The 24,583-nt window shown below is 40.3% G+C and overlaps 1 protein-coding gene across 1 annotated transcript in view; it reads right to left on the bottom strand.

The window, feature by feature from the left end:
• LOC126095109 (serine/threonine-protein phosphatase 6 regulatory ankyrin repeat subunit A-like) overlaps positions 1-24,583 on the bottom strand; it is a 400,015-nt gene that overhangs the window by 91,495 nt on the left and 283,937 nt on the right. Inside the window, exons 13-14 of the mRNA XM_049909822.1 lie at positions 15,206-15,304; positions 4,364-4,783 (exon numbers count right to left, since the gene is read on the bottom strand). Coding sequence (XP_049765779.1) covers positions 4,364-4,783; positions 15,206-15,304 — 519 coding nt within the window. The remainder of the gene's footprint in view (positions 1-4,363; positions 4,784-15,205; positions 15,305-24,583) is intronic.

A 24,583-nucleotide genomic window follows, 5' to 3' on the forward strand; every position in this document is an offset into this window, starting at 1 on the left:
ATTGCTGCCCATGTCACCTAGCTCCCCACTAACATAAAACGACAAAAGAAGCAGTGGACAAACTTTTGCAGGCTGGCAGAGTCAGCCCATCATACACTGTTTGGGCCTTCCCAATTATACTAGTTCCTAAAAAGAACAGAACCTGTTGCCTACGCAGTGACTACCTCTACCTCAACGCCTGTACAATCATTTACAGCTACCTTGTTCTGAACTTGCACGATTTTCCCCACATCTTGGCCAGGGCAAAAATTTTCAGTGCTGTCAACTGTAAAACAGCATACCTGCAAATGCCAATGGCAGATGAAGATGTACTGAAAACTGTGATAATCACTCCACTCAGTCTCTCTGAATTCTTATACATGAACTATTTACTAAAACATGCAGCCCCGACGTGGCAAAGATTTATTAATAGCATAGTGATCAGTTTCCCTTTTTAATTTACCTATCTAAATGACATCACATTCTTTTCACAAAATGAGCAAGACCATGATGACCATCTGTGTATCACCTTGATAAGGTGGCGCCTCACACTTTCATGATAAATGATGAAAAGTGCCAACTTTGACAACTCATTGTGACCTTTGTCGGACATCAAATCAACATATCTGGAGAGCGTCCTGCTCCTGAGAAAACTGACCAGATATGCTTTTGGGTCATAAATTTCTACAGGAAACAAACCAATTGCCACACGCTGCTGAGACTTTGCTGCCACTCACCCAAGCATTGCGCAGCAAGAATACATATGATAAATGACAGCTCGATTGGACACCGCAAATACAGGTGGGCTTCGACAAAATAAAAGAACAGCTGTTACATGCCATGACTCTCATGCACCCATCGTCTGATGCACATCTAATTATAGGGTCTGATGCTAGCAATCAAGCAATCAGGGCTGATTTCCAGTGAGAGGTCAGTGGAATCACTCAGCTTCTCAGGTTTATCTCACACAAACGTACCAACACCCAGAAAAAAATGGTCCAAATTTGACTACTAGTGACTACTAGCCATATATGAAGCAGCTCATCACTTTCAAGATGATGATGAAGGGAGACCCCTTATCATATACATAGACCATCACCCTTTGGCAGACTGATTCTGCAACCCATTGGCAGATTCTGCACCCAGTAGATTTCTCCACCTAGATTTCATAGCAAAGCCCACTGCCAATGTGTGATACATTAAAGGTGCTGATAACATTGTGGCAGACTATCTTTCTCATATCGCAGCTACCTCCATCCAGTTGGACTTCAATAGGATTGCAAATGCACAAGCAACAGATGCCAATCTCCACAGTTTGTTTAACAAACCAGAGACCGGACTCCAATTGCAACAACAAATGCTACCTGGTGGAACCAAACAAGTCTGCTGAAACGTTTCGAATGGAGAGGTCCAATCAGTCATCCCACAGCACTAAAACGCAGGACAATATTTGACATTCTCCAAAACCTGACACATCCGGGCATGCACCCTGCCATGCACCTCATCATGGAACAGTTTGTCTGGACTAACAATCAAAAATATTGTGCCAAGTGGGCCACAACTTGCATTCCATGCCAGCAGGCAAAAACGGGCCACCATGCACAGCTCCCCTTTGGCAAATTCCCAGTTCCAAAGGGGCAGTTCCAGCATGTTCACACTGGCATCCTAGGGCCACTCCATGAATCACATGGTTACCATTAGATTCTGTCAATGAAAAATTTTCTGACATGATGAGTGGAGGCAATGCCCATTTCACATGTATTAGCAGAGATATTAGCAAAATTTTTTGCCAACATTTGGATTGCCAGATTCAGCTGCCATACCTCCTTAACATCAGACCAGAGTCGGCAGTTCGAATCCCACCTGTTCAATGACTTATGCCACCTATGTGGATACTACAAGTTCCATACAACCATCTACCACCCCAAATCTAATGCCCTCTTGGAACAGTGGCATCAGATGATGAAAGCTGCTTTCACGTGGCACTCAGAATCGTGGGTGGAGGCCCTTTCATAGGTTCTTTTGAGCATTTGCACAACACACAAAGACAACCCTGATGCGTTGCTTGCCACAATTCTATGCAGCGAGCTCCTCAGTCTACCGACTGAATTTGTAGCAACAAAATGGTTCCCACAGACCTGGACTTAGTTGCCACCCCTCTCACACCACATGACACAATGAATATTTATTCATAAATAATTGGCCACATCTTCTCAAGTGATATATGGAAATGCCGTGTGGCTAGGGCCTCCCGTCAGGCAGACCGTTCGCCTGGTGCAAGTCTTTCGGATTGATGCCACTTCAGCGACTTGCGTGTCAATGGGGATGAAATGATGATGAAAGACACACAATATCCAGTCATCACGAGGCAGAGAAAATCCCTGGCCCTGCCGGGAATCGAACCCGGGACCCCGTGTGCGGGAAGCGAGAATGCTACCGCAAGACCATGAGCTGCAGACTTCTCAAGTGATGCTATGTACTGACATGTGAAACCCGCCCTAGAGCCACCATCTACAGGACCTTACCGAGTGTTGAAACATGATACAGACACATGTGATATCGAAATTACTGGAAAACAAACAATAGCATCAGTGAACTAGCTTAAACTGGCATGTACTTTAGCGGACCTGTCACAACAGACACTGCTTCCTCCACCGCCTCCTATGCACCATTAGTCAAATTCCAAATGCAAGTAAATCTCCATGATTTTTTGCCTGATGTTATTCCATCACATTATGTGATACCATCATCTTGATTACCACTACCTAAATGGACAGGTGGTCGGGTGCAAGCACTGTCACACTCCTGTCCCACCAGAAGTTTGACACCGCAGGACTCACCTTTCATTTCTCAACAGACAGTACACTTGCCATTACTGTCCTGCCTATTACTCCTGTGGATGCAACAATGCAAGGCGATGCCACCAACATGTCTCCATTTCACTGTGGCTACATCCTTATCTGCTAATGCTGTCACACTCTGATGTCCCTGCAACCCCCCCCCCCCCTCGCCACCACCACCCCACCAGTGCACCTTCCTGATGATTATGATGGATGATGGGTCCATCACATTCACCATCACATAGACACCTGCATCACTTCCGACTGACAATGCCTAACCCCAGATTCCTGTCACATGCTCCACTCTTATGGTGGAGGGGTCTCTGTGGTGACATAACATCACTGACCCAGGAAAAGGAGAATGACTGTCTTGTGACGCTGTGTGAATTAGTATGCTCTGTACACTCTAAATGATTACATATTATGTGTAAGTGCTTACCAATAAACAGTGTGGAAACCATATCTCTATGCTGTTTCACTATTCTGCCATCACATCATTGGTACCCCATCTTCCACCCCCTGCTCTCCCTCCCCCTCCCTACCCCAGCCAACTCCTTACCACCAGCACCCATATTGCTGCCAATCTGACCCCAGCAGCCAGAGACAGTGGTCATGTGTGTGTGAGTTGTTTCTGTGCGAATGTGTGTGTGCATGTTGTCTATTTCAGAAAAAGACCTACCGGCCAAAATCTGACTTGTTTAGTAGACTTTTTGCTGCGCCTGTCTGCAATTCATCTACACTACATGGTGAATAGTACTGTCATTATTCCATCAAATTAAAAAAAAAAAATCCAGTAAAATGTTTTTTAGAAAAGCTTCTTCTTCTTCTTCTTTTTTTTTTTCATATCTGTAGAACTAAGTGTACATTGTTACATTTACCAGTTTATGTGTGTAGCACCCATTCTTTCAGACATGTCTGAAGAAAGAGTTGCCACACACATATAAATATATACATTTATGTGCCTTGATGGCAAAATGATATCTTTTGTGCACATGCACTCACTCATCTGAACCTTTGTGGGACTCAGTTGGCTAGCTGCAAACCAATAGGGGATAATGAACAGAGGGGACTACATCTGTAGTGTGTGGCATGTGGGAATTTGGGCTGGACAGGAAGCAAATGTAGATGGCTGAGGCAGTTAAGCCAACCATTCTAAAGAAGTGGAGTATCCGGGTTTGAGTCCCAGTCCTGCACAGATTTTCACACCTTGCTGTTGCATTTAATGCAAAACCCACATGCAGCTAAGCTCTGTAAATTTCTATTACATTTAATAATACCTGTGTAGGGTCACACCAATTCAAATAAGCAAATGAACTGGCCTAGTTAAACTCTGACAACAGAGAAAATCCAGTTCAGACTTTGCTCTGTAGATTTGTAAAGTAGTGCAATGAAGTGTTAAGTTAAAAATCTGTTGAATATGAACAATGGTGAAAAACGGAATTTACATCCCAGAGTCCAAATCACATTCACCTAAGTGTTGATGTTATACAAATAAATATGCATTTCATACACTGAAAAATGATAATTCCTATAAATTACTGTACCTTCACGTCATCAACGCTGGATGCAATGTGCAAAGGTGTTTTTCCTTTGTTGTCCTTGATAAAGGGACTTGCTCCTTCTGCCAGTAATATCTTTACTTCACGGTGTAACGAACGCCAATTTGAGCCTTGCTGCACAAGCATGGCAAGTGCTGTCTGCCCCTCATCATTTCTCTCATCTACAGGCACCAGCTTCCTCCTCAGAATATGCTCTATAATCCTCATTCTGTTGTTACCATTTCTTGTGGCAAAGTGTAGAACAGTGTTTCCATGATTGTCATAGCCCCATGCTGAGGGCCAAACACCCATCAGATAATCAATGGCTTTGGGATTCCCAAGCTGGGATGCCTGGTGTATAATTTTCTGGCCATTGATATTGCCTACTGTTATATTAGCTCCAGCATCAATCAGTACTTGCACAGTCTGCAACAACAAATACGAATTCTTGAGATTAATATCCAAGCATTAATTAAGTTTTGAAAACATACATCTACAGTTTATGGTTAAGCTCTTGCCAGTGTATAAAACCTGCTGCCTTCCATGATGGTGGTTTCCCTCATTTCTTCCTTCCTCTAATGCCTTTTTTGCCTCTTTATCTCTGCTACAATGTGTTTTTGACATTCATCACCCATCTTCAGCTGGATAATATCAGTAATACATTCTATGACAAAAAAAAAAAAAAATACTATGCATCATGAAGGAATTATCTGAATGGGACAAAAATTGGTAAATATAATGTATATGTACAGACAAACATATGATTACAGTTTCAGGAGAACTGGAAGATCTTTTTCAAGAGAAAGAACTCCACATTTTGAGCTAGTCAGTAATGCAGTGTTCTAAATCTGGCCCTTATGCAAGCAGTTATTCAGCTTGGCATTGATTGACAGAGTTATGGGATGTCCTCCCTCAAACCAAATTCTGTCTAGTTGACAAATTATATTGTCAAAATCCCAAGATGGTAGGAGGGCCCTGCTCATAAGACTCCAGATTTTTTGCAATTGGGGAGAGATCTTGTGATCTTACTGGCCTACACTGGGTTTGGCAAGCATGAAAACAAGCAGTAGAAACTCTTGTTGTGTGCAGGCATTATCTTGCTGAAATGTAAGCCCAGGATGACTTACCATTAAAGGCAACAAAACAGGGCATAGAATATCATCGACATACCAATGTAATATAAGGGTGCCACGAATGACAATCGAAGAGGTCCTGCTATGAAAAGAAATGGTACCTTAGACCCTCCCTCCTGGTTGTTAAGTCATATGGTGGGGAACATTCAGGTTGGTATTCCACTGCTGTCCAGGGAATTTCCAGATAAGTCTTCACTGGTCATCATGGCCCCATTTGAAGCAGGACTCATCACTGAAGAAAATTCTGCTCCAATCAATGAGATTCCAGGCTAAAGACAAATAAGGAGATGCCCTGGACAGCTGTGGAATACTAATATGACTGTCATCTGCCATACGGCCTTACAACCAGGAGTGATAGTCTCGAGTGCCGTGTCTTTTCATAGCAGGACCCCTTTGTTCGTCATTGTCGACACCCTTCAACAAAGTGGTATGCTGAAGATATTCTATGCACCATTTAGTTGCCCTTCATGGTAAGCCATCCTAGGTTTACATGTCAGCAAGATAATGGCCACCAACACATGGTGAGAGTTTCTACTACTTGTTGATGTGGTTGGCAAACACTACCTTGGCCAGCAAAGTCGCCATATTTCTTCCCAACTGTAAATATTTGGAGCATTATAGGCAGGGCTCTCCAACCATCTTGGAATTATGATGATCTAACTTGACAATTGGACATAATTTGGCACAATATCCCCCACGAGGACATCCAACAACTCTATACATCAATGCCAAGCCAAATAAGTGCTTGCATAAGGGCCAGAGTAAGACCAAAACATTATTGACTTGCTCAACTTGTAAAGCTCTATCTCTTGAACAAATCATCCAATTTTTCTAGAATAGTAATAATTTGTTTGTCTATACATGTAGATCACATATACTGATTTCTCTGACAGAAAATATTTATAAGACTGACATGGAACTGTCCCTTGGTAATGAATGAGAGAATTGCCCATCACATAAAATGCTGGAAACTGTGATTTCAATGCACCAGTTACTTGTTGTCACATGTTTGTGTGTGCCAATCTCCCACATGCTCTGCCCTGAGTACTTTTCTCTGTCGTTACATTTTGGTGGGTGAGAGGGGCACTCATGTCAAATGTAACACAGACTGCTACTCACAATAAAACAGTGCCTGTTTATTGTCATGTCTCTGTGAAGCATAATTAGGGGCAAATAATAATAATAATTAGTACTTTATTCAATATCAAGTGATTCATTACATCGGTACCAGTATGAAAATGGCAAAGATTACAATTGTTGATGCATAAAACAACAAGATATTTGTAGAACTTCTGGTGCATATGGCTTGTGGAATGATGCAGAATAGTAATAAGTGAGGTAAACTCAAATTTGTTGCTGATAATGGAGCATATGGAAAGGTCCCGCTCACACAGTTTAATTGTTAACAGTGAACTGAGGACAGTTAGAGTATCAAAGAGGTTCATACCCTACAGGAGCGCTAAACTCATGTTGCAGCCAAAGAGTTTTATTTATGTGGATACTACACTTCACCAATGGTGAGGTCCACACAGAGCCATTCTCCTGCAGCATATATGGTTGGCAGGTGGAGGGTGACAAAGGTTCCCAGCCACATGCATGAACTTTGTGCAGTTGTATATGACTATCTGTGCCATGGCTGGATGTGAAGCAGGACATGACTGGACGATTTCTCAGCAAAGGTGTACACTGGTGGTGCCTTTATACCACTCTTTACTGTACATGTTAATGACTAAGGTAGGGGAGAGGTCATCAGATATGGCTTTAGTCAGATTGCTGTTCAGTGTCAAAGTTCTTGAGTTGCAGTGGTGGAAGGGTTACTTGTGACAGTGATGAATGAGATGGTGTAGTGTCATCTCTCTCTTCTTGTATGTTGTCTTCTTCCTGAGCAGCACTTTTGGTGCACCTCTCAAAATCTCGGTGGGTTTGAGGCGATGCATGGGGACAGGGAAACTGGTGCAGTATTCAAAATGAAATGTTCATTCTGCAATGGAGTGTACACTGATATGATACTTCCTGGCAGATTGAAACTGTGGGCCAGACTGACATTCAAACTCAGGACCTTTTCCTTTTGAGAGCAAGTACTCTACCGACTGAGATACCCTAGCATGGAACACAACCTGTCCTCACAGCTTTACTTCCACCAGTGTGGTGACAACTTTGTGTACTGTGGTACTGTGCCCTGTCTGATGCCTGTCCACTTAGGCATTGCACTAATTGTGTGTGTGTGTGTGTGTGTGTGTGTGTGTGTGTGTGTGTGTTGGGATGGCAGGAAATGGGGGGAGGCAGCGGGGGCTCAACATAGGTGTCTCACACGGTGGGTGCATGTACGCACAGTGGTGTAAAAATTCACCATACTGTCCACTGTTTCTGTCCATACAGGCAGTTCGACGACATCACAGGATGTGTTGTCTAGTTCATGCCAGAAATTTGTGGACTGTAGTGCTGTTCCCACTTTAACTGCCTTAGATAAGATTGCATAGCATGTAGTTCCCTTCCTAATAAACATGCCCAAGCTTTCAAATTTAAATTCTCGTTGTGTAGTCTGAGCCCCTCTTTTTTTTTTCTTCTTCAAAACTCTTTGTCACCAGTTGTTGCTCAGACTCCAAAGCCCAACAGTCATTAAGTAGTTGTTGGCTGATTTCATTTGTAAGGTTTGAAGAGGGTTGTATTGGAACAGTCTCCTCTGAAGCTGCATGTAAATGTGCTAGCAGGTTGCCACTGATTCCAGGGACTGATTCTCCACTGCTGGTTTGTCTGGGGATACATAGTATTTAGGTCTGGGGAGAGCTGAAATTGATGGCGAAAATCCGTGCCCTAGATTTTTTTGTGACGTCTGTGATACCAAACTGCCCTGTAAATATCTCATGCAAACTGAGGATCACAGTGCATGTGACAGTGTCACCTGTGGCACACAGTTGGTGTTCTGGTTGTGGCAGTTCCCCAGGAATGCTGATCACTTCAGAGGACCATCTATAAGGAAGTATTGATTTGTTGCATTGTCTAACACATACAGTCTAGAAAAATCACTTGCAAAAGGAGCAAAACTAGTCTGACCCATCACTTCAGCTGTATGCAGGTCTGTTGTGTGTTCAGGTGGTCGGATGGTGTGGAACAATTGTGTGCCTGTTAGCTGAAATGTGAGTGAAACCAGTGTAACCGTGTGTGTGCCGCTTGCTGCCATGAGGAATGTTATTGTTGACTGTGGATTTGGCAGTTGTGGCTGGCTGAAGGTCACCATTCTCAGATTTATCGCTCATGACACGACTGTCACGAGTTTACATAGCTGCTGGGGTTTGTGGCATCTCCACATTACTGGCCCAGCGTTTTGGGCTAGCAATCTGCTGGTGATGATCACTGTATCACATCCAAGTAGTTTTGTTGTTGTCAAACTGTGAAAAGTCTGTCAGCCAGAAACAATATGTTTTCCCTCCCATTATATTCACATGGAAACATTGTCATTTGTATCTGAGGAAGTAATTTAATTAACCAGAGTGTTCAAAGTATACTGTCTGGCATTAGAGTCTAGTTGATCAATTCAAAGAGGCATCTCCATATGTGAAATGGTTTCTACGGCACTGCCATTCCTCGTAAATTACTTTTTATATCTGTCGCTCTGGTGTCTTGGAAAGTCAGTGTGAAATTTGCCTGTGGCTGGGGTTGATTGTATGATACCACAAATTATGCTGAAATAATCTCATACACTGCTTAGCAGGATCCCAAACTTTGAAGTATCATCTATGATTCCAGAAGTGTGAAGCATGAATTTGATGAACATGAAATATGTTGCTGTGTGTTCTGGTTGGAAGATCAGTCAAGAGATGAGAGAGTGGTGGTATATGTGCTCCACAAAAGTCCTGTCAGCGATGTGCTGGAATGTTTGGTCTGAGGCTGACACTGGACAAGATCCCGTGGACTGTGCACAGTCACATGTTGCACGGTCTAGCTGATCGGACATTGCATTTGATTATGCATGGGGTCATCTGGATCATTCCTGTTGTAGATAGACTTGTAAGATTGCAGGGGGTTTTATCATGCAGATATGAATTAGTTGCCTGAGTACTGTCTTTTTGATGTAGAGCAAGATATGACTCATCACTGAAATCACTGAGGAGATTAAAATGCATTACACATCTTTCATGTACACATTCACCATTGTTGCTGTTGATGGTAGGGCATGCTAGGCTATCACTTTTGTGTTTCACACTAATTGTAGACTGATCAAGGTGAAAGAGAGTATGTCTCTGTTTAAAGCCAATATTATGTCCAAATTTTTTAAAAAGATGGTGATCATGGAAGCTAAGACTATATCACAAAATACACTTGTTATTGCAGTGTCACCACTGTAGAAATTCTGATGTGGTTGGCTTGCAGAGTGAATCAGAGTGCTAGTGAATGAGATAAACTCAAATTTATTGCTGACAATAGAGCCTACAGAAACACTGCAGGCACACAATACATTTGTTCACCCCTGAACTGAGGTGCATAATGTGCAAAAGGTATCCCTCCTTGCAAAACTCATGCCTCTGCCAATCAGTTTTATTTATGTAATTTTTTTTTTTTTTTACGGTGAAGTTATCACATAATCTTCTGAATATCACATTGATTAACATGTGATAAGATTACAAGTAAATGGTTTGGTGAACACCACATACATAATTTTTTCAAAGTAATTCTCTTTCTGCATTTAAGTATGATATTCTTCTAATGTGATGAAAGGATTTTGTAAAAGGTATTTCTTAAGTTGAAACTTAAGCTTCAATGTGAGAAGAGTTGTAACAGTACTGGGCAGTGCATATTTGCTATGGTCAGCACACCAGTTTTTTGAAATAGGCCAAGGCATGGTTGCACATACGACGCTTATAACCCTTTTTCGAGGAATCAATAACTTATTTAGATTTGCTTTGGTTGTTGCTCCCCAAATTTCTAATCCATAGTTCAAGTATGAGGAAAATAAAGCACTGTGTGCAGTGTTCAGAACAACAGCATCTTTGCAAAACTTGCTAATCATATTGATTCCAAATATATTCTTGGATAACTTACAAGCTAGAGAGTTAAGAAACAGATTGCTTTGAATGGTTAAACCAATGAATTTTACACAAAACTCTTATTTAACTATTCCATTCCATATGTATAGTTTAATTCAATCACTGAATCTATTGTTGGCAAACTCCATGATACATGTCTTACTGGTGCTTACATGTAGGTGGTTTTCATTGAACTATTGAACAATTTCATTTGTCTCATTGCTGCAATGGGTCTCTAGTTCATTAAATGCGTCCTTTTTACACACAATGAATGTATTATCTGCACACAGAACTACTTTTTGATATAGAGAACAATATTTAATGTCATTTACATAAGTCAGAAACACAAGAGAGCCCAATAGCAAGCATTTTAGAACCCTGTTTTTTAAATTAGTGATTTTACATTTGTGAACACCACCTTCAGTTTTGAAGACAGCAAACTGTTTTCATGGACTCATGTAGGAATTTATTAGATTGAAAGCAGTTGCCTCTTATGCCAATGTTTCGTAGCTTATCTGCTACGATAGCAATGTTCACACAGGGGAAAAGCTTTCTTAAGGTCTAGATATATACCTGCAACTTGTTCCTTTTTCTCTATGCTGCTTAATACCTCTTCAATTAACTGTGCAGCTACTATGCTGGTTGATTTGCATTTTAGGTATTCATTTTGATATTCAAATGTTAGATTATGTTTGTGAGAAAATTTATAATTCTGTCATTCATAACCTTTTCAGCTATTTGGCAAAGGACAGGAAGTATTGAGATTGGTCTGTAATTTTCCATTTTGTATTTGTCACCTTTTTTAATAGACCAGTGTTACATGGGCTATTTTTAGTTTGTCTGGGAAAGTGCCTAATTTTACTATATTATTTACTGCTACAGACAGAAGTAGAAAGACATTCTGTCTACACACTTTTAATACATTAATACTGAGGCCATCATGACCTACAGAACTGGAGGATTTGAAAGAGCTAATGATGTTCATTATTTCTTTGTAATTTGGGGGGGGGGGGGGGGGCTTCATGTATGCTATGCTAAGATGAGTTGCCTTTAAAATGATACTGCAGATTTTTATGTTCGTCACTGATGGCTTTCCCTACCAATTTCAAGTTGTTCTTTTATGTACATACCATTTTAATTTACAATAAAGTTTATACAAGCTTAGTCTCTGCATGTTCTAAAACTGTTTATCACTGCTCAGACACCAGCAGGAAGGTTGTATGAAGTCTGATGCTTGTTTTCAGCATAGTTGCTCCTGGTCTGTACTAATAAATTTTTATACTATTCTTCATAAATTTTGGAGGCTTCTTAAAGTTTGAGACTTTCTGTATCATTCAGTATTGCACTACACAGTAATTTTAATTTTCCTCTTGCTCCAATGATATTAATATTTATCCAGATACTTTTGTTTATATTTTTTGAATGGTTGACTTTTGTCACTACAATTGGTCATGAGGCATCAAAATAGCAGTAGAACTCAGCAGCAAAGCTATCATAGGATAAGCTATCATTGTCAGAGCTTGGTATGTGTGCTAACATCCAGTTCAGTCTGCTGATGTCATAATTATTAATAATTCTTTTGCTTACATATTGTTTCTTTTCAGGGCCAAAGGGCATCTCATAGTATTCCATCTGAGTCTGTACTGCATGCTGGTCAGAGATGGCTAGGTTTGTAACGTATGTAGGAAAGATAGGCCTTGTTTGTTATTATGTTATACAGACATGTTTGTTCACCAATTTCTCTACTTGGTTCACAAAAGAGTGGTATCATATTAAATTCATCTAGTAGGAGACATAGCTATTTGGAGCTGGGAACATTGGTTAATAAGTCTATATTTATATCCCCTTTTATTTTAATATTAACACAGCCATTTAGTCCAAAAAAATGTACTGCCTATATACACAAGCAAGTTAGACAGATTTTTGAAAAAGGTATCCATTTTGTGTAGGGGGCCTGTAGACCCCAATAATTACTGTTTTCCCTATTACATTTCAGATTTAGTGCAGCAATTTCTGAGATTCGATCTAAGCAGAATGCACTTACATCAATAACAACAAAGTTATTTTCTTTTACAGAGAAGACTGCTACACCATCCAGCAAGGGTATGAGACTAGACGTGTTTTGGCAAAATCTCCAGTAAAGTCCACAATACAAAACCTTGTGGCAAAGTTGTGCATAATGGACACTGTAGCAAATAAGAACTGTAACTACCTGAAAAGAGTTTAAACATCAGAAAAAATTCATGGAGGAGAGGAAAGCCTCAAAAAATGTCTAATGAAATCCAAACACTCTTTATCTGTGCAAGTGGGAATATGATATCTCCATGTTGAAACATTATCAAGGGTGTTCATCTGTGTTCTAGTGTGCATGAGTTACAACACCCAGACAAACTTTTGTCTATTGAATTCTGCTGGAGGTTTCTGAGTGAAGCCTAATCAGGGATTTTGGATCCTCAAGGTTTCATTTCCTCAGATGAAGACTGGTGCAGCGTATGATAGTATGTGAACTTGCAGAACATGTATCAGCATGCAACATAAAACCCCAATAAGTACTTTGTATAGTCCCAAGACTGATGTCTGGTGTGCAACAATGTATAGTGTTCATCACATTGTAATACAATTATTTCACCAAACTATTAATGCTAATGTTAGTCCAAAAACTGTTTAAGATGAATAACTGTATGGATATTCTCAGCAAGACAGAGCAACTACAAACATTGCCTTGACAATGTTGTCATGGGTGCATAAGGTGTTTGTGGAGGAGAGGACAATCAGCAGAGGCAGTTCAGTTTCCTGGCCACCTCAACCAACTGACTTCTCTACCTGTAATTTTTACCTGTGTGACAAATTGAATGAACTGGTGAACACAAATAATTCTCACACATGGGAACAGCTACAGCCGAACGCTGAAAAAGCTATTGCTGCTATCCCTCAAGCAGAGCTGCTATGTGTGTCTCACACTTCGATAAACAAACAAAATGCTACATCAACAACAATTATGGCCATTAACCAGGTTCAATATTGCATCAGCCTTATGTACTTGAAACCCATCACTAACAAAATGTAAAGAGACTCTTTACAATGACCAATTGGAACTAAAAATGAAATTAAGTACATTTTATCAAATAATATAGAAATTTAACAAAATAGACTCATAAGATGCAACACAAAAATAGCTACTAATAGGGGAACCCATCAAATTTGACAGTGAAGAAACTACACAGACTGGTGATTCAGAGAATTAAAAGGTAAGCACAAAACTTTAGTACTGTGTTGTGCCCATGGTACTGGATGCACTCTAAGATCACTTTTTGACAGAAGTGTGGAATATGGAATTTGCCTAAGGGAATCAACCAGTTTCTCACTCAAATGCATCAGCTGCAGTATGCTGACAAATCAGTCATAATGAAGGACGACAGCCTCAGAAAAACTGAAAAATCTTAAGTGCCAGCGTGCTGTAATGCATGACATGTGAGCTGAGGAGACATGTGGAGGAAGCCAAAACTCTTGATTTGGTAAGATTCTTGTCTTCATATCTCCAACAGACACATGTTAAGCACTCTGATCCCCCATTACTGATAGATCATACATTCTTCAGTAAGAAGAACATTACAGGCAGAGTAGGGAACTGTGTAAATACATGTATCAGTTCTAGCCCCTCCCAATTGCTACTGACTTGCAGGTAGTCACTATTTGTATAAATGTGTAGCTACATGTTTCCTTTGCCAATGACCTTGCCGCAGTGGTAATACTAGTTCCTGTCTGATCACCAAAGTTAAGTGCTGTCGGGCTGGGCTAGAACTTGGATGGGTGACAGTTTGGTCTGCCGAGCACTGTTGTTGGCAAGTGGGGTGTACTCAGACTTCGTAAGGTAAACTGAGTAGCTACTTATTTCACATCTATGAGTACCATTTCACTTGGGATCAGAGGGAGGTACATTAGCATTCCTCTTTTTCTTTGTAAATATGTATTAAGAATTCATTTTTTATGACTTTTCCATATATTTCAGGATATCCTCACTATGGATTCATGGAACAAAAAGTACATCTAATGTAATCATAATATGTTATACTGTTTTCCACCACCAGTCTTTACAGACAGCTCTGAGATTCAGATACTCATTAACATTCACTGACCATCATGTGATAATAGAGAAACATTCACAGACTTTGCATCACAGCAATGAAGAAGATTCACAAGCAACACTTACACATTTATGAGCTAGATTCTCTATTACCTACAGTAGGAAACATAACACTTGGTTGTGATGATATTCATTTGTGCTATCTCATTCATTGGTTTATCCCTTAGACTTTTTGAACTTCACTGTTTAATAAGATTCAGAATTTTTCTTTCCTGTCAGAATTCTCATGTAACTTTATGTATATATTTTTAAATTGTATGTTAGTTATAATTTTCTGGTATGGTACTACCAAGTAAAAATAAATCACATCTTCATTTAAGTATGACTTCAAGAAGTACTTGCTTTCCTTTGAATGTTTATTTCACAGAGAAAATGAAAAGTGATCATCTTTTATGAAAAGTTGTCATTCTACAGGCATCTACAACATATCAAAAGAAGAAATTTGATTACTTAGTTAATAAGTTGATGTGTTATTCTCAAATAAATACTCTGACAGTAGTTCCCTACTGTGGACTGTTTGTGACTTTAATACAAGTTGACATGGTACCTCTTTGTAGCAACGATTAGCCAGCATGAGTAATGGTGTTGCACCATTCACGTCCACAGAATTTACATCACCACCAGCATCAATTAAAATTTTCAGGTACTGAAATAAGAGAAATAAGTAATGAGACATGGCAGTAATATCAGCAATGCACTACTTTAAAAAGGTTATCATGAAATATAATGTATAGTATATAAAGCACAGAAGCAGATAAGCTCTCTCTCTCCCTCTCTCTCTGTCTGTGTCTATGTCTGTGTGTGTGTGTGTGTGTGTGTGTGTGTGCGTGACTGCAAATAACTGGAAGGGGAAGAGTATTATTTATTGTTGTTGTTAAACCAAAGACCTAAAGTAATTGCATTTATTAAGCATACTACAGACAGTAAAGTAATGTTAACAAATAGCTAAACACCTTGAGAATAATACTCTCATAACCTGGCTATCCGTGTTAAAACCATCAATCAGAAATACTTGGATTTTTCAAATTAGCAATCATAAAATAAAGTTTTCTGGATACATTGTTCATATTTTACCTTAACATTTTCAGTTTGGGAATCAGCTAGTGTGTGACAACAAGTGCACATAGTTGGGGACACAACAGAAGAAAAGCTCAGGATTAATGAAGTGCTATACAGGGAGCAACAAAAAGATCTGACAGTTTTAGAGCACAAATAATGCAAATGTTAAGAGTGATAGAAAATCTTTTATTGGTTATTACAGAAAGGTGTTAATGGAAATTAAAGAATATAACATTGGAACAACTGATTTCATCAGTTTAAGATTTGAAGATGATGTCCTTCAAATGATGCCCTTCTGTGATGAAGTACTCTTCCAGTCTGGCACCAAAACTGTCGAACACCTTCCTTAACATAGCAGGAGACAGGTTGGCGATTTCTTGAGTTATGGACACCTTAAGTTTGCCTAATGTGTGGGGCTTATTTGTTTACACTCTTGATTTCAAGGAACCCTACAAGAAACAAATCACAAATGCTTAGATGATGGGAGCATGCTGGCCATGCAATATCCTCAAAATGCGAGATTATTCAGCTGAAAAGTATACTTTTCAAAAAGTCCATCACCTCATCGGCTGTACAAGCAGTTGCCCCATCCTGCTGGAACCACATTCTACTGTGCACTAAGCGTTTTCCTTAAATTTCAGGAACCAGGAAGTTTTGTAACATCAACAGATAATGTTGCAAATCGACCATAACAGTTTGACCACCCTCTTCAAAGAAGGTGCCCAGTGGCACAAGGTTTTGTTACACCACAGCACACAGTGACCTTAGGACTATGCAGAGGATAGTCAAGCAGTTCTTCAGGGTTTTTAGCTAACCGATAATGAAAGTTCTGTTTGTTTACATAACCATCCAGATGAAAATGTGCCTCATTGCTCATCGTGAAAATTTTTTCATCTGTGGTCAAATCAATTATTTGCTCAAAAAATGCTTTTCACTTTGCATAGTCATTGGGCTTTAACTGCTCAACAACAGCCATTTTGTATGGATGGAAATGCAGATTGAACCACAAAATTCACTTTACTGAGCACTCAGACATATGCAAAGCAGTAGCTTGTTTATGGGTCACTTGCCAAAGACTGGCTTCCACAACTTCTCTTACTCTATCAATATCCTCTGGTGCCCCGGCTGACCTTGTATGGCCAGTTGACTTCCGTTTCAATGCTGAAACGGTTGCTCTGAAGTTATGCACCTGCAGCATAATTATGTTGCGTGTCAGAAATTTTCCTAGTGAACCTAAATTAAAATGCCTATGGAACTGCCTCTGCACACAAACACAGGAATCATCAGTTTTAAAAAATGCTTCGACAAGAAATGCGCGATGCTCAACTGACCACTGCTCCACGGGTACTGAAAATGTCCACGTGTAGGCTCTGAAACATGCCTATCCCCACCACCCCCCACCAACTAATCACTCAACTGCATGGCACTGAAAATCGTCATATCAATTTGCTGCTCCCTGTACAAGGGAGCAACACAAGTGGTGGCTTGGAGCGGTAGGTCAGTTCTCCCACCCTTCTCTTCCCTCCATTTGTATGTGGCAATGGGAGATGTTTGCCTAGTCTGTCTTGGTCTATGACTCCAGACACACTCTATTGCCACAATCATTCCTGTCACAGGTGCCATCAAGGTAAGAAGCAATGAACACCTATGATTTAAAGGATTTGTGTGGCAATACTCCATTAAATTCATGTTGCCACTGCCATGACTATGCAACTTTATTTGCTACTCATATTTAATTATGTGTTTTCTGTGTGGAAGTGTTGTATATTTGTGAAGGGAGAGTCATTTTCATTGTGTAATATTGCTATTTTTGGTTTTTCAGTTAAGATGACTGTATTTTAAAACACACAGAGCCAAACAAACAGTACAAAAATTCCTTCATTACGTTAAAGGTTATGTCTGAAGAGAGAAAATGTTTCAGCACTGCAGAATGAGAACTGTCACCGATTTGGATGATTTCCGGAAAAACATTGTTCATCTTATTGTACTGAAATTTTGTGACTGTGGTGAGTTTTCTGCAAGGCAAAAGGTAGCAGATGTTTTACACAGCAAGGTTGCTTTGACAAGGGACCAGAATTTGAGAGAAGGAATTGTGAAATTTTTGGGATTCAGTTACAGAAAATGCAACAATGGAAGATGCATTCTGATGGAGAGATTTGATATTGTAGACGCAAGGGCAACTTTTCTGAGCAAAATGCAGATCAGAAAAAAAAATCACCACCACCCTGTTATTTGTGTTGATGAGACCTGGCTGAATTGGAATGAAGCCAGAAACCACTCATGGGAGAAAACAAAGGGAAAATATGCTTTGAAAGTACATGCGTCCGCAGCTCGTGGTCGTGCGGTAGCGTTCTCGCTTCCCGCGCCCGGGTTCGATTCCTGGTGGGGTCAGGGATTTTCTCTGCCTCGTGATGACTGGGTGTTGTGTGCTGTCCTTAGGTTAGTTAGGCTTAAGTAGTTCTAAGTTCTAGGGGACTGATGACCATAGCTGTTAAGTCCCATAGTGCTCAGAGCCATTTGAACCAAAGTACATGCACGATTATATGAATATGGCTTTATCAAAACTGCAAAGAAGTAGTGAGGCTGCCCTATTGTCATTGCCAGTATAGCATAACTGAAAATGTATGGGACCTAGCAAAAGGAAATTTTGCATCCTGAAATTGCACATTCAGACTGAAAGGAGTGCAGAATTAACTTTAGAAAGCCACGGATGATGCCATAGTGGAAGACTAGATTACGGTAACTGCTTGCATCATGCTGAAAATCTGCCCAATAAAGACTTTCTGAAGGAAAAAGGCACATGCTAAAAGTTTGTTGCAAGTATTCTCATTACTTTCAAAGGCTCTGTGGGTACTTAGTTTCAGAACACAACCATTAAACAGCAGTAGAGTGCATCAAATGTTATGTTTCTCTTTCCTTCACTTCCCAAGCTGTAAATGGTGTTCCCTCTCTCCAGTTCCTAAAGGAACTCTCTCTTCCAAAAATTTTAAAATATGAGGTAGCACACCCAGAGAGTGTATACTGACTGTGGCAGTATGTTTCTCAGTGTTTCCTTTGGTGAGCAGAAGACCTATGTTTTCTGTTTTATACCAAGGCTTAAGCTAACATCCAAAACTAAGGAATGCCTCAATGTTCACATAATCAAAACTAAAATAGCTGTAATAATTTAACAAATGAGTGGTAATAATGTAATAGGCTTTAATGTGCCTTCTAAATCAAATGATTATGCATTAATGTGGAGAGGCTGCTGATTTGCTACAGTATTTTGTAAATGTTTTCTTGACATTCAGTTTTGCAATCGTGACACAGCTATAAAATCTTTTTTGCAGTGTGCTATCCACCAATTTTTGGCATCATATCATTTTTAGGTGTGCTTTGTAATGCATTGTGCATACATTTGCCAGACCGTATTGTCTAATCGATAATTTGTAGGGTTTCGCTCAACGTGCATGGGCCAATGGTTTCTGAATTGGATGACTGACTTGCGTGACAAGCCCACCATTGAAGGGAAGATGCAGAAAAGACAAAGGGGCTTCATTCTACACTTGCCCCTCCAGCTGCCACATTTTAGTGTTCCCTAATACAGAGTCATGCAAATGCATAACCTGACTTTCTGACTGCTACACTGAAAAATTCAAGCACTTCTGATTGACAGTTTAAATAAATCTGGCTAGAAATCCATAGCTGTGTATTAACATTGCCTTACAGTCAGTTCTACATAAACAAATGAAACTGTTGATTTAACAACCACAACCTCAGATTCATAAGATATCTATTATTAATATGGCAACATCATGTTACACTACTGGCCATTAAAATTGCTACATCACGAAGATGACATGCTACAGACGCGAAATTTAACCGACAGGAAGAAGATGCTGTGATATGCAAATGATTAGCTTTTCAGAGCATTCACACAAGTTTGGCACCAGTGGCGACACTTACAATGTGCTGACATGAGGAAAGTTTCCAACCAATTTCTCATACATAAACAGCAGTTGTGATGCCTCGTGTAAGGAGGAGAAATGTCTAACATCATGTTTCCAACTTTGACAAAGGTTGGATTGTAGCCTATTGTGATTGCGGTTTATCGTATCGAGACACTGCTGCTCGCGTTGGTTGAGGTCCAATGACTGTTAGCAGAATATGGAATCAGTGGGTTCAGGAGGGTAATACGGAACGCCGTGCTGGATCCAAACGGCATCGTATCACTAGCAGTCGAGATGACAGGCATCTTATCCGCATGGCTGTAATGGATCGTGCAGCCACGTCTCGATCCCTGAGTCAAAAGATGGGGACGTTTGCAAGACAACAACAATCTGCATGAACAGTTTGACGAGGTTTGCAGCAGCATGAATTATCAGCTCGAAGACCATGGCTGTGGATACCCTTGACGCTGCATCACAGACAGGAGTGCCTGCGATGGTGACTTAACAATGAACCTGGGTGCACAAACGGCAAAACGTCATTTTTTTGGATGAATCCAGGTTCTGTTTACAGCATCATGATGGTCGCATCTGTGTTTGGCGACAATGTGGTGAACGCACATTGGAAGCGTGTATTCATCATCGCCATACTGGCGTATCACCCGGCGTTATGGTATAGGATGCCACTGGTTACACATCTCGGTCACCTCTTGTTTCCATTGACGGCACTTTGAACAGTAGATGTCACGTTTCAGATGTGTTATGACCCGTGGCTCTACCCTTCATTCGATTCCTGCGAAACACTACATTTCAGTAGGATAATGCGCAAGCGCATGTTGCGGTCCCATACGGGCCTTTCTGGATACAGAAAATGTTTGACTGCTGCCCTGGCCAGCACATTCTCCAGATCTCTCACCAATTGAAAATGTGTGGTCAATGGAGTCCGAGTAACTGGCTCATCACAATATGCCAGTCATTACTCTTGATCACCTGTGGTATCGTGTTGAAGCTGCATGGGCAGCTGTACCTGTACACACCATCAGAGCTCTGTTTGACTCAATGCCCAGGTGTATCGAGGCTGTTATTACAGCCAGAGGTGGTTGTTCTGGGTACTGATTTCTCAGGATCTATGCACCCAAATTGCATGAAAATGTAATCACATGTCCGTTCTAGTATAATATATTTGTCCAAAGAATATCCGTTTATCATCTGTATTTCTTCTTGGTGTGGCAATTTTAATGGCCAGTAGTGTACTTGTGCTATTTGTTAATCCTATTCGTGCTTTTAACATGCTTTTAATAACCTAATCAGCATGCCGTAAAAAGGCAGCTGTGAAAGTAGACTCACTCAAATGAACAGATGTAGTTAATAGCTGCAGCAGTCAAAATGATAGGTGCTAGGAGATGGCTATTGTTACAAGGCAGTCTATTTCACCATTGTCCACTGCTTTGCTCATAACAGCTATGAGATTTAAAGCAAATGTCTGATTTGGAGAAGTCAAATGGGCAAACCACCTGGAAGTGAAAGTGTTCATACCATTCACTTATAATTGTGCAGATGATACGGAGTACACCTACATCTACATCGATACTCTGCAATCCGTCTTATGGCACATGCATACCACTACCAGCCATTTCCTTTTCTCTACCACTTGCAAACAGAATGAGGGAGAAATTACTGTCCTCGTGCTACATACGAGCCACAATTTCTCTTATCTTCATGGTCCTTACACGCAGTGCAACTTGGAGGTAACAGAATCGTTCTGCAGTCAGCTTTAAATGGCAGTTCTCTAAATTTTCTCAATAGTATTTCTCAAAAAGAATGTCGCCTTCCCTTGAGGGATTCCCATTTGAGTTCCTGAAACATCTTTGTAACACCTGTGTGTTGTTCGAATCTACCAGTAACAAATGGAGCAGACCACCTCTGAAATGCTTCAGTGTCTTTCTTTGATCTGAGCTGGTATAGATCCCAAACACTCATGAAGTTCTCGAGAATAGGACACACTAGCATCCTACATGCGATCTCCTTTACAGATAAACCATACTTTTCTAGAATTCTCCCAATGAACTGAAGTCGATCATTTGCCTTTCCTACAATAATTCTCACATGCTCATTCCATTTCATATCACTTTGCAACATTATGCCCAGATATTTAAATGATGTGACTGCGTCAAGCAGGGCACTACTAATACAGTGTTTGAATGTTACGGGTTTGTTTTTCCAACTCACCCACATTAATTTACATTTAGAGCTCGCTGCCACTCGTCACACAAATTAGAAATTACCCGAGTCATCTTGTGTCCCCGTGCAGTCATCAACTTTGAGACCTTACCATACACAACAGTATCATCAGCAAACAACTGCAGATTGCTGTCCGCCCTGTCCGTCAAATCGTTCGTGTATACGGAGAATAATAGTGGTCCTGTAACACTTCTCTGGTGCACTCCTGATGATATGTCTGTCTCTGATGAACACTCGCCATCCAGGATAATGTACTGGTTTCTATAAGTTATGAAATCTTTAAGCCACTCACATAACTGTGAATCTACTACATATGCTTGTACCTTCTTTAACAGCCTGCAATGGGGCAACATGTCAAATACTTTCAGAAAACTTAGAAATGTGGAATCTGCCTGTTGCCCTTCATCCCTGGTTTGCAGTACGTCAAGCGAGAAAATAGCGGGCTGAGTTTTGCACGAGAAATGCTTTCTAAAACAATGGTGATTTGTGGACGTAAGATACTTAGTCTCGAGAAAATTTATTATATTCGAACTGAGCATTTGTTCGAGAATTCTGCAGCAAGCTGATGTTGGGGATATAGGTCTGTATTTTTGCAAGTCAGTTCTTTTGCCCTTCTTCTACACGGAAGTCACCTGCAATTTTTTTCCAGTTACTTGGGACATTGTGCTGGGTCAGAGATTCGTGATAAATGCACGGAAAGTAAGGAGCCAGTGCCATAGGGTCTGTGAGAAATCAAACTGTGTTTCCATCTATATCTGGTGACTTGTTTGTTTTCAACTCCTTTAGTTGTTTCTCTATGACAGGGATACTTATCAATATGTTGTCCATATAGCAGTGTGTTTGATGGTCAAACAATGGTATGCTTGTACAATACTACTGCATGAACAATTTCTTGAACATGAAATTTAAAATTTCAGCTTTCATTTTATTTTCAACTGCCACACCACACTGGCCAATGAGTGACTGGATGAAAGCCTTAAACCAACTCTGTGATTCTGCATAGGACCAGAATTTTCTTGGTTTCTCTGATAGACCTTTTGCTAAGGTATAAAGGTGGTAGTATTGATGCTTCGTGCATGGATCTGTTCACAGATGCTTGAATCTCTACTAACCTTTGCCTGTCATCATTTGCACATCCCTTTTGATCTGAGAGTGCAACAGCCTCTGCTTCCTCAGCATTTTCCAAATCTTGCTATTAAACTATGGTGGATATTTGCCATCCTTAATCCACTTACTAGGCACATAATTCTCCAGACCGCATTTTAGAATCTGCTTAAAATTTGCCCATAATTCCTTTACATCCATATTACTGGATTTAAGTGGTGTCAATTCACTATCTAAGTGAGATTCTAACTGCTTATCTGCTCTTTCTTGCACAAACACTCTCCTAGCCTTCTTAAATGATTATGTAACTTTTGTAACCATAGTTGCTATAATGACATCATGATCCCTGTTTCTACTCTGACATTGTCTGTTTGTAACTCACTTGCAAGGCGTTTGTGTCACAACAAAATTGACATAAATGTCATGTATAGAACAAATCTTTATAAAACAAATAAATATAACCAAGTTATGAAATGTAATAACTGTAAAACTAAAATTCTGTATTATAACATGCATCCTCAAAATAATTATAAACAAATTACGTAAAGGCAAGCAAAACTATTAATTTAAACCATTAGAATCTTGTTTCTAGATATTAACTAACAAAGTAGAAGGAATGATATAACAAAAATCATTAAGGCTTGGCTTTCATTTCTGTTGTTGATCTGATAGATCTGAAGTCTGCCACAAAATAACTGTTCTCTCATGCACTTTAAACCATTTATATAATTTTGTATTATGTGGTAATTTACAAGTGACTCTTGTTTAATGGATTGTGAGAGTGGTGAGTGACAGTTTTATGTAGGGGCTGTAAATACTGTGTGTAATAAAAAGATATGGCCAAATTTTCAGGAAACATTCCTGTTGTAATGTTGTACAGATTCACTGTTGGAAATAACACCAACCAAGTTTTAGTCTGCTTCCACATGAAGATATCCAGAATAACACTGAGTGAAGTATAGAACAGTACAAAGGCTCTGTGTCATCTGTCCAGGTTGTCAGCTGACCTAGAATGGCCACAGAGGCACTTGTATTGCACACTGTTTGATTATGAGCACTCACATTATAGGGTTACAATACTCTCCTCCTCAGGGAAAAGTTCATCGTGGAGGTGTCCATTTCTTCATTAGTATGTGACAAATGCTGGAGCAGGTGTTGTGCTGTCACAGGAGAATACGGCCTGAAATGGCACTGTGTGGCACAACATCCACTTGCCAGTGAGAGCCTTTAAAAGAAACACTGGTGAGGTTGGTACTGTATCTAAGTTCACATCCAGGCACGGAGGCAGCAGGGAAGATGGCAGTGGCACTAGGGACAGGGGCTACGGAGATGGATGCAGCCCAGTGCTGACTACTCTGTCTGGCAATGGCGGCACCCAGAGCAAAGATAGTGCTGGAGACAGAGGGGGCTCGGACCATTAGACGGGAGCCATTGCAGATGATTGAGGCAGCCAAAGTGGTGTGAGATGTTTATATTTTCCCACCTCCGCATTGCAAATGTTTTGACTTTTGAGTGAAATGCCCAGTCGATGTGCTGTTGTTTTCACGTCAGTTCTACCAACAGTGATAGTTGTTTAGTTCTCGGGGTGTTGTAAA

Source organism: Schistocerca cancellata, chromosome 1 (genome assembly GCF_023864275.1).
Source record: "Schistocerca cancellata isolate TAMUIC-IGC-003103 chromosome 1, iqSchCanc2.1, whole genome shotgun sequence".
NCBI classification, from domain to species: domain Eukaryota; kingdom Metazoa; phylum Arthropoda; class Insecta; order Orthoptera; family Acrididae; genus Schistocerca; species Schistocerca cancellata.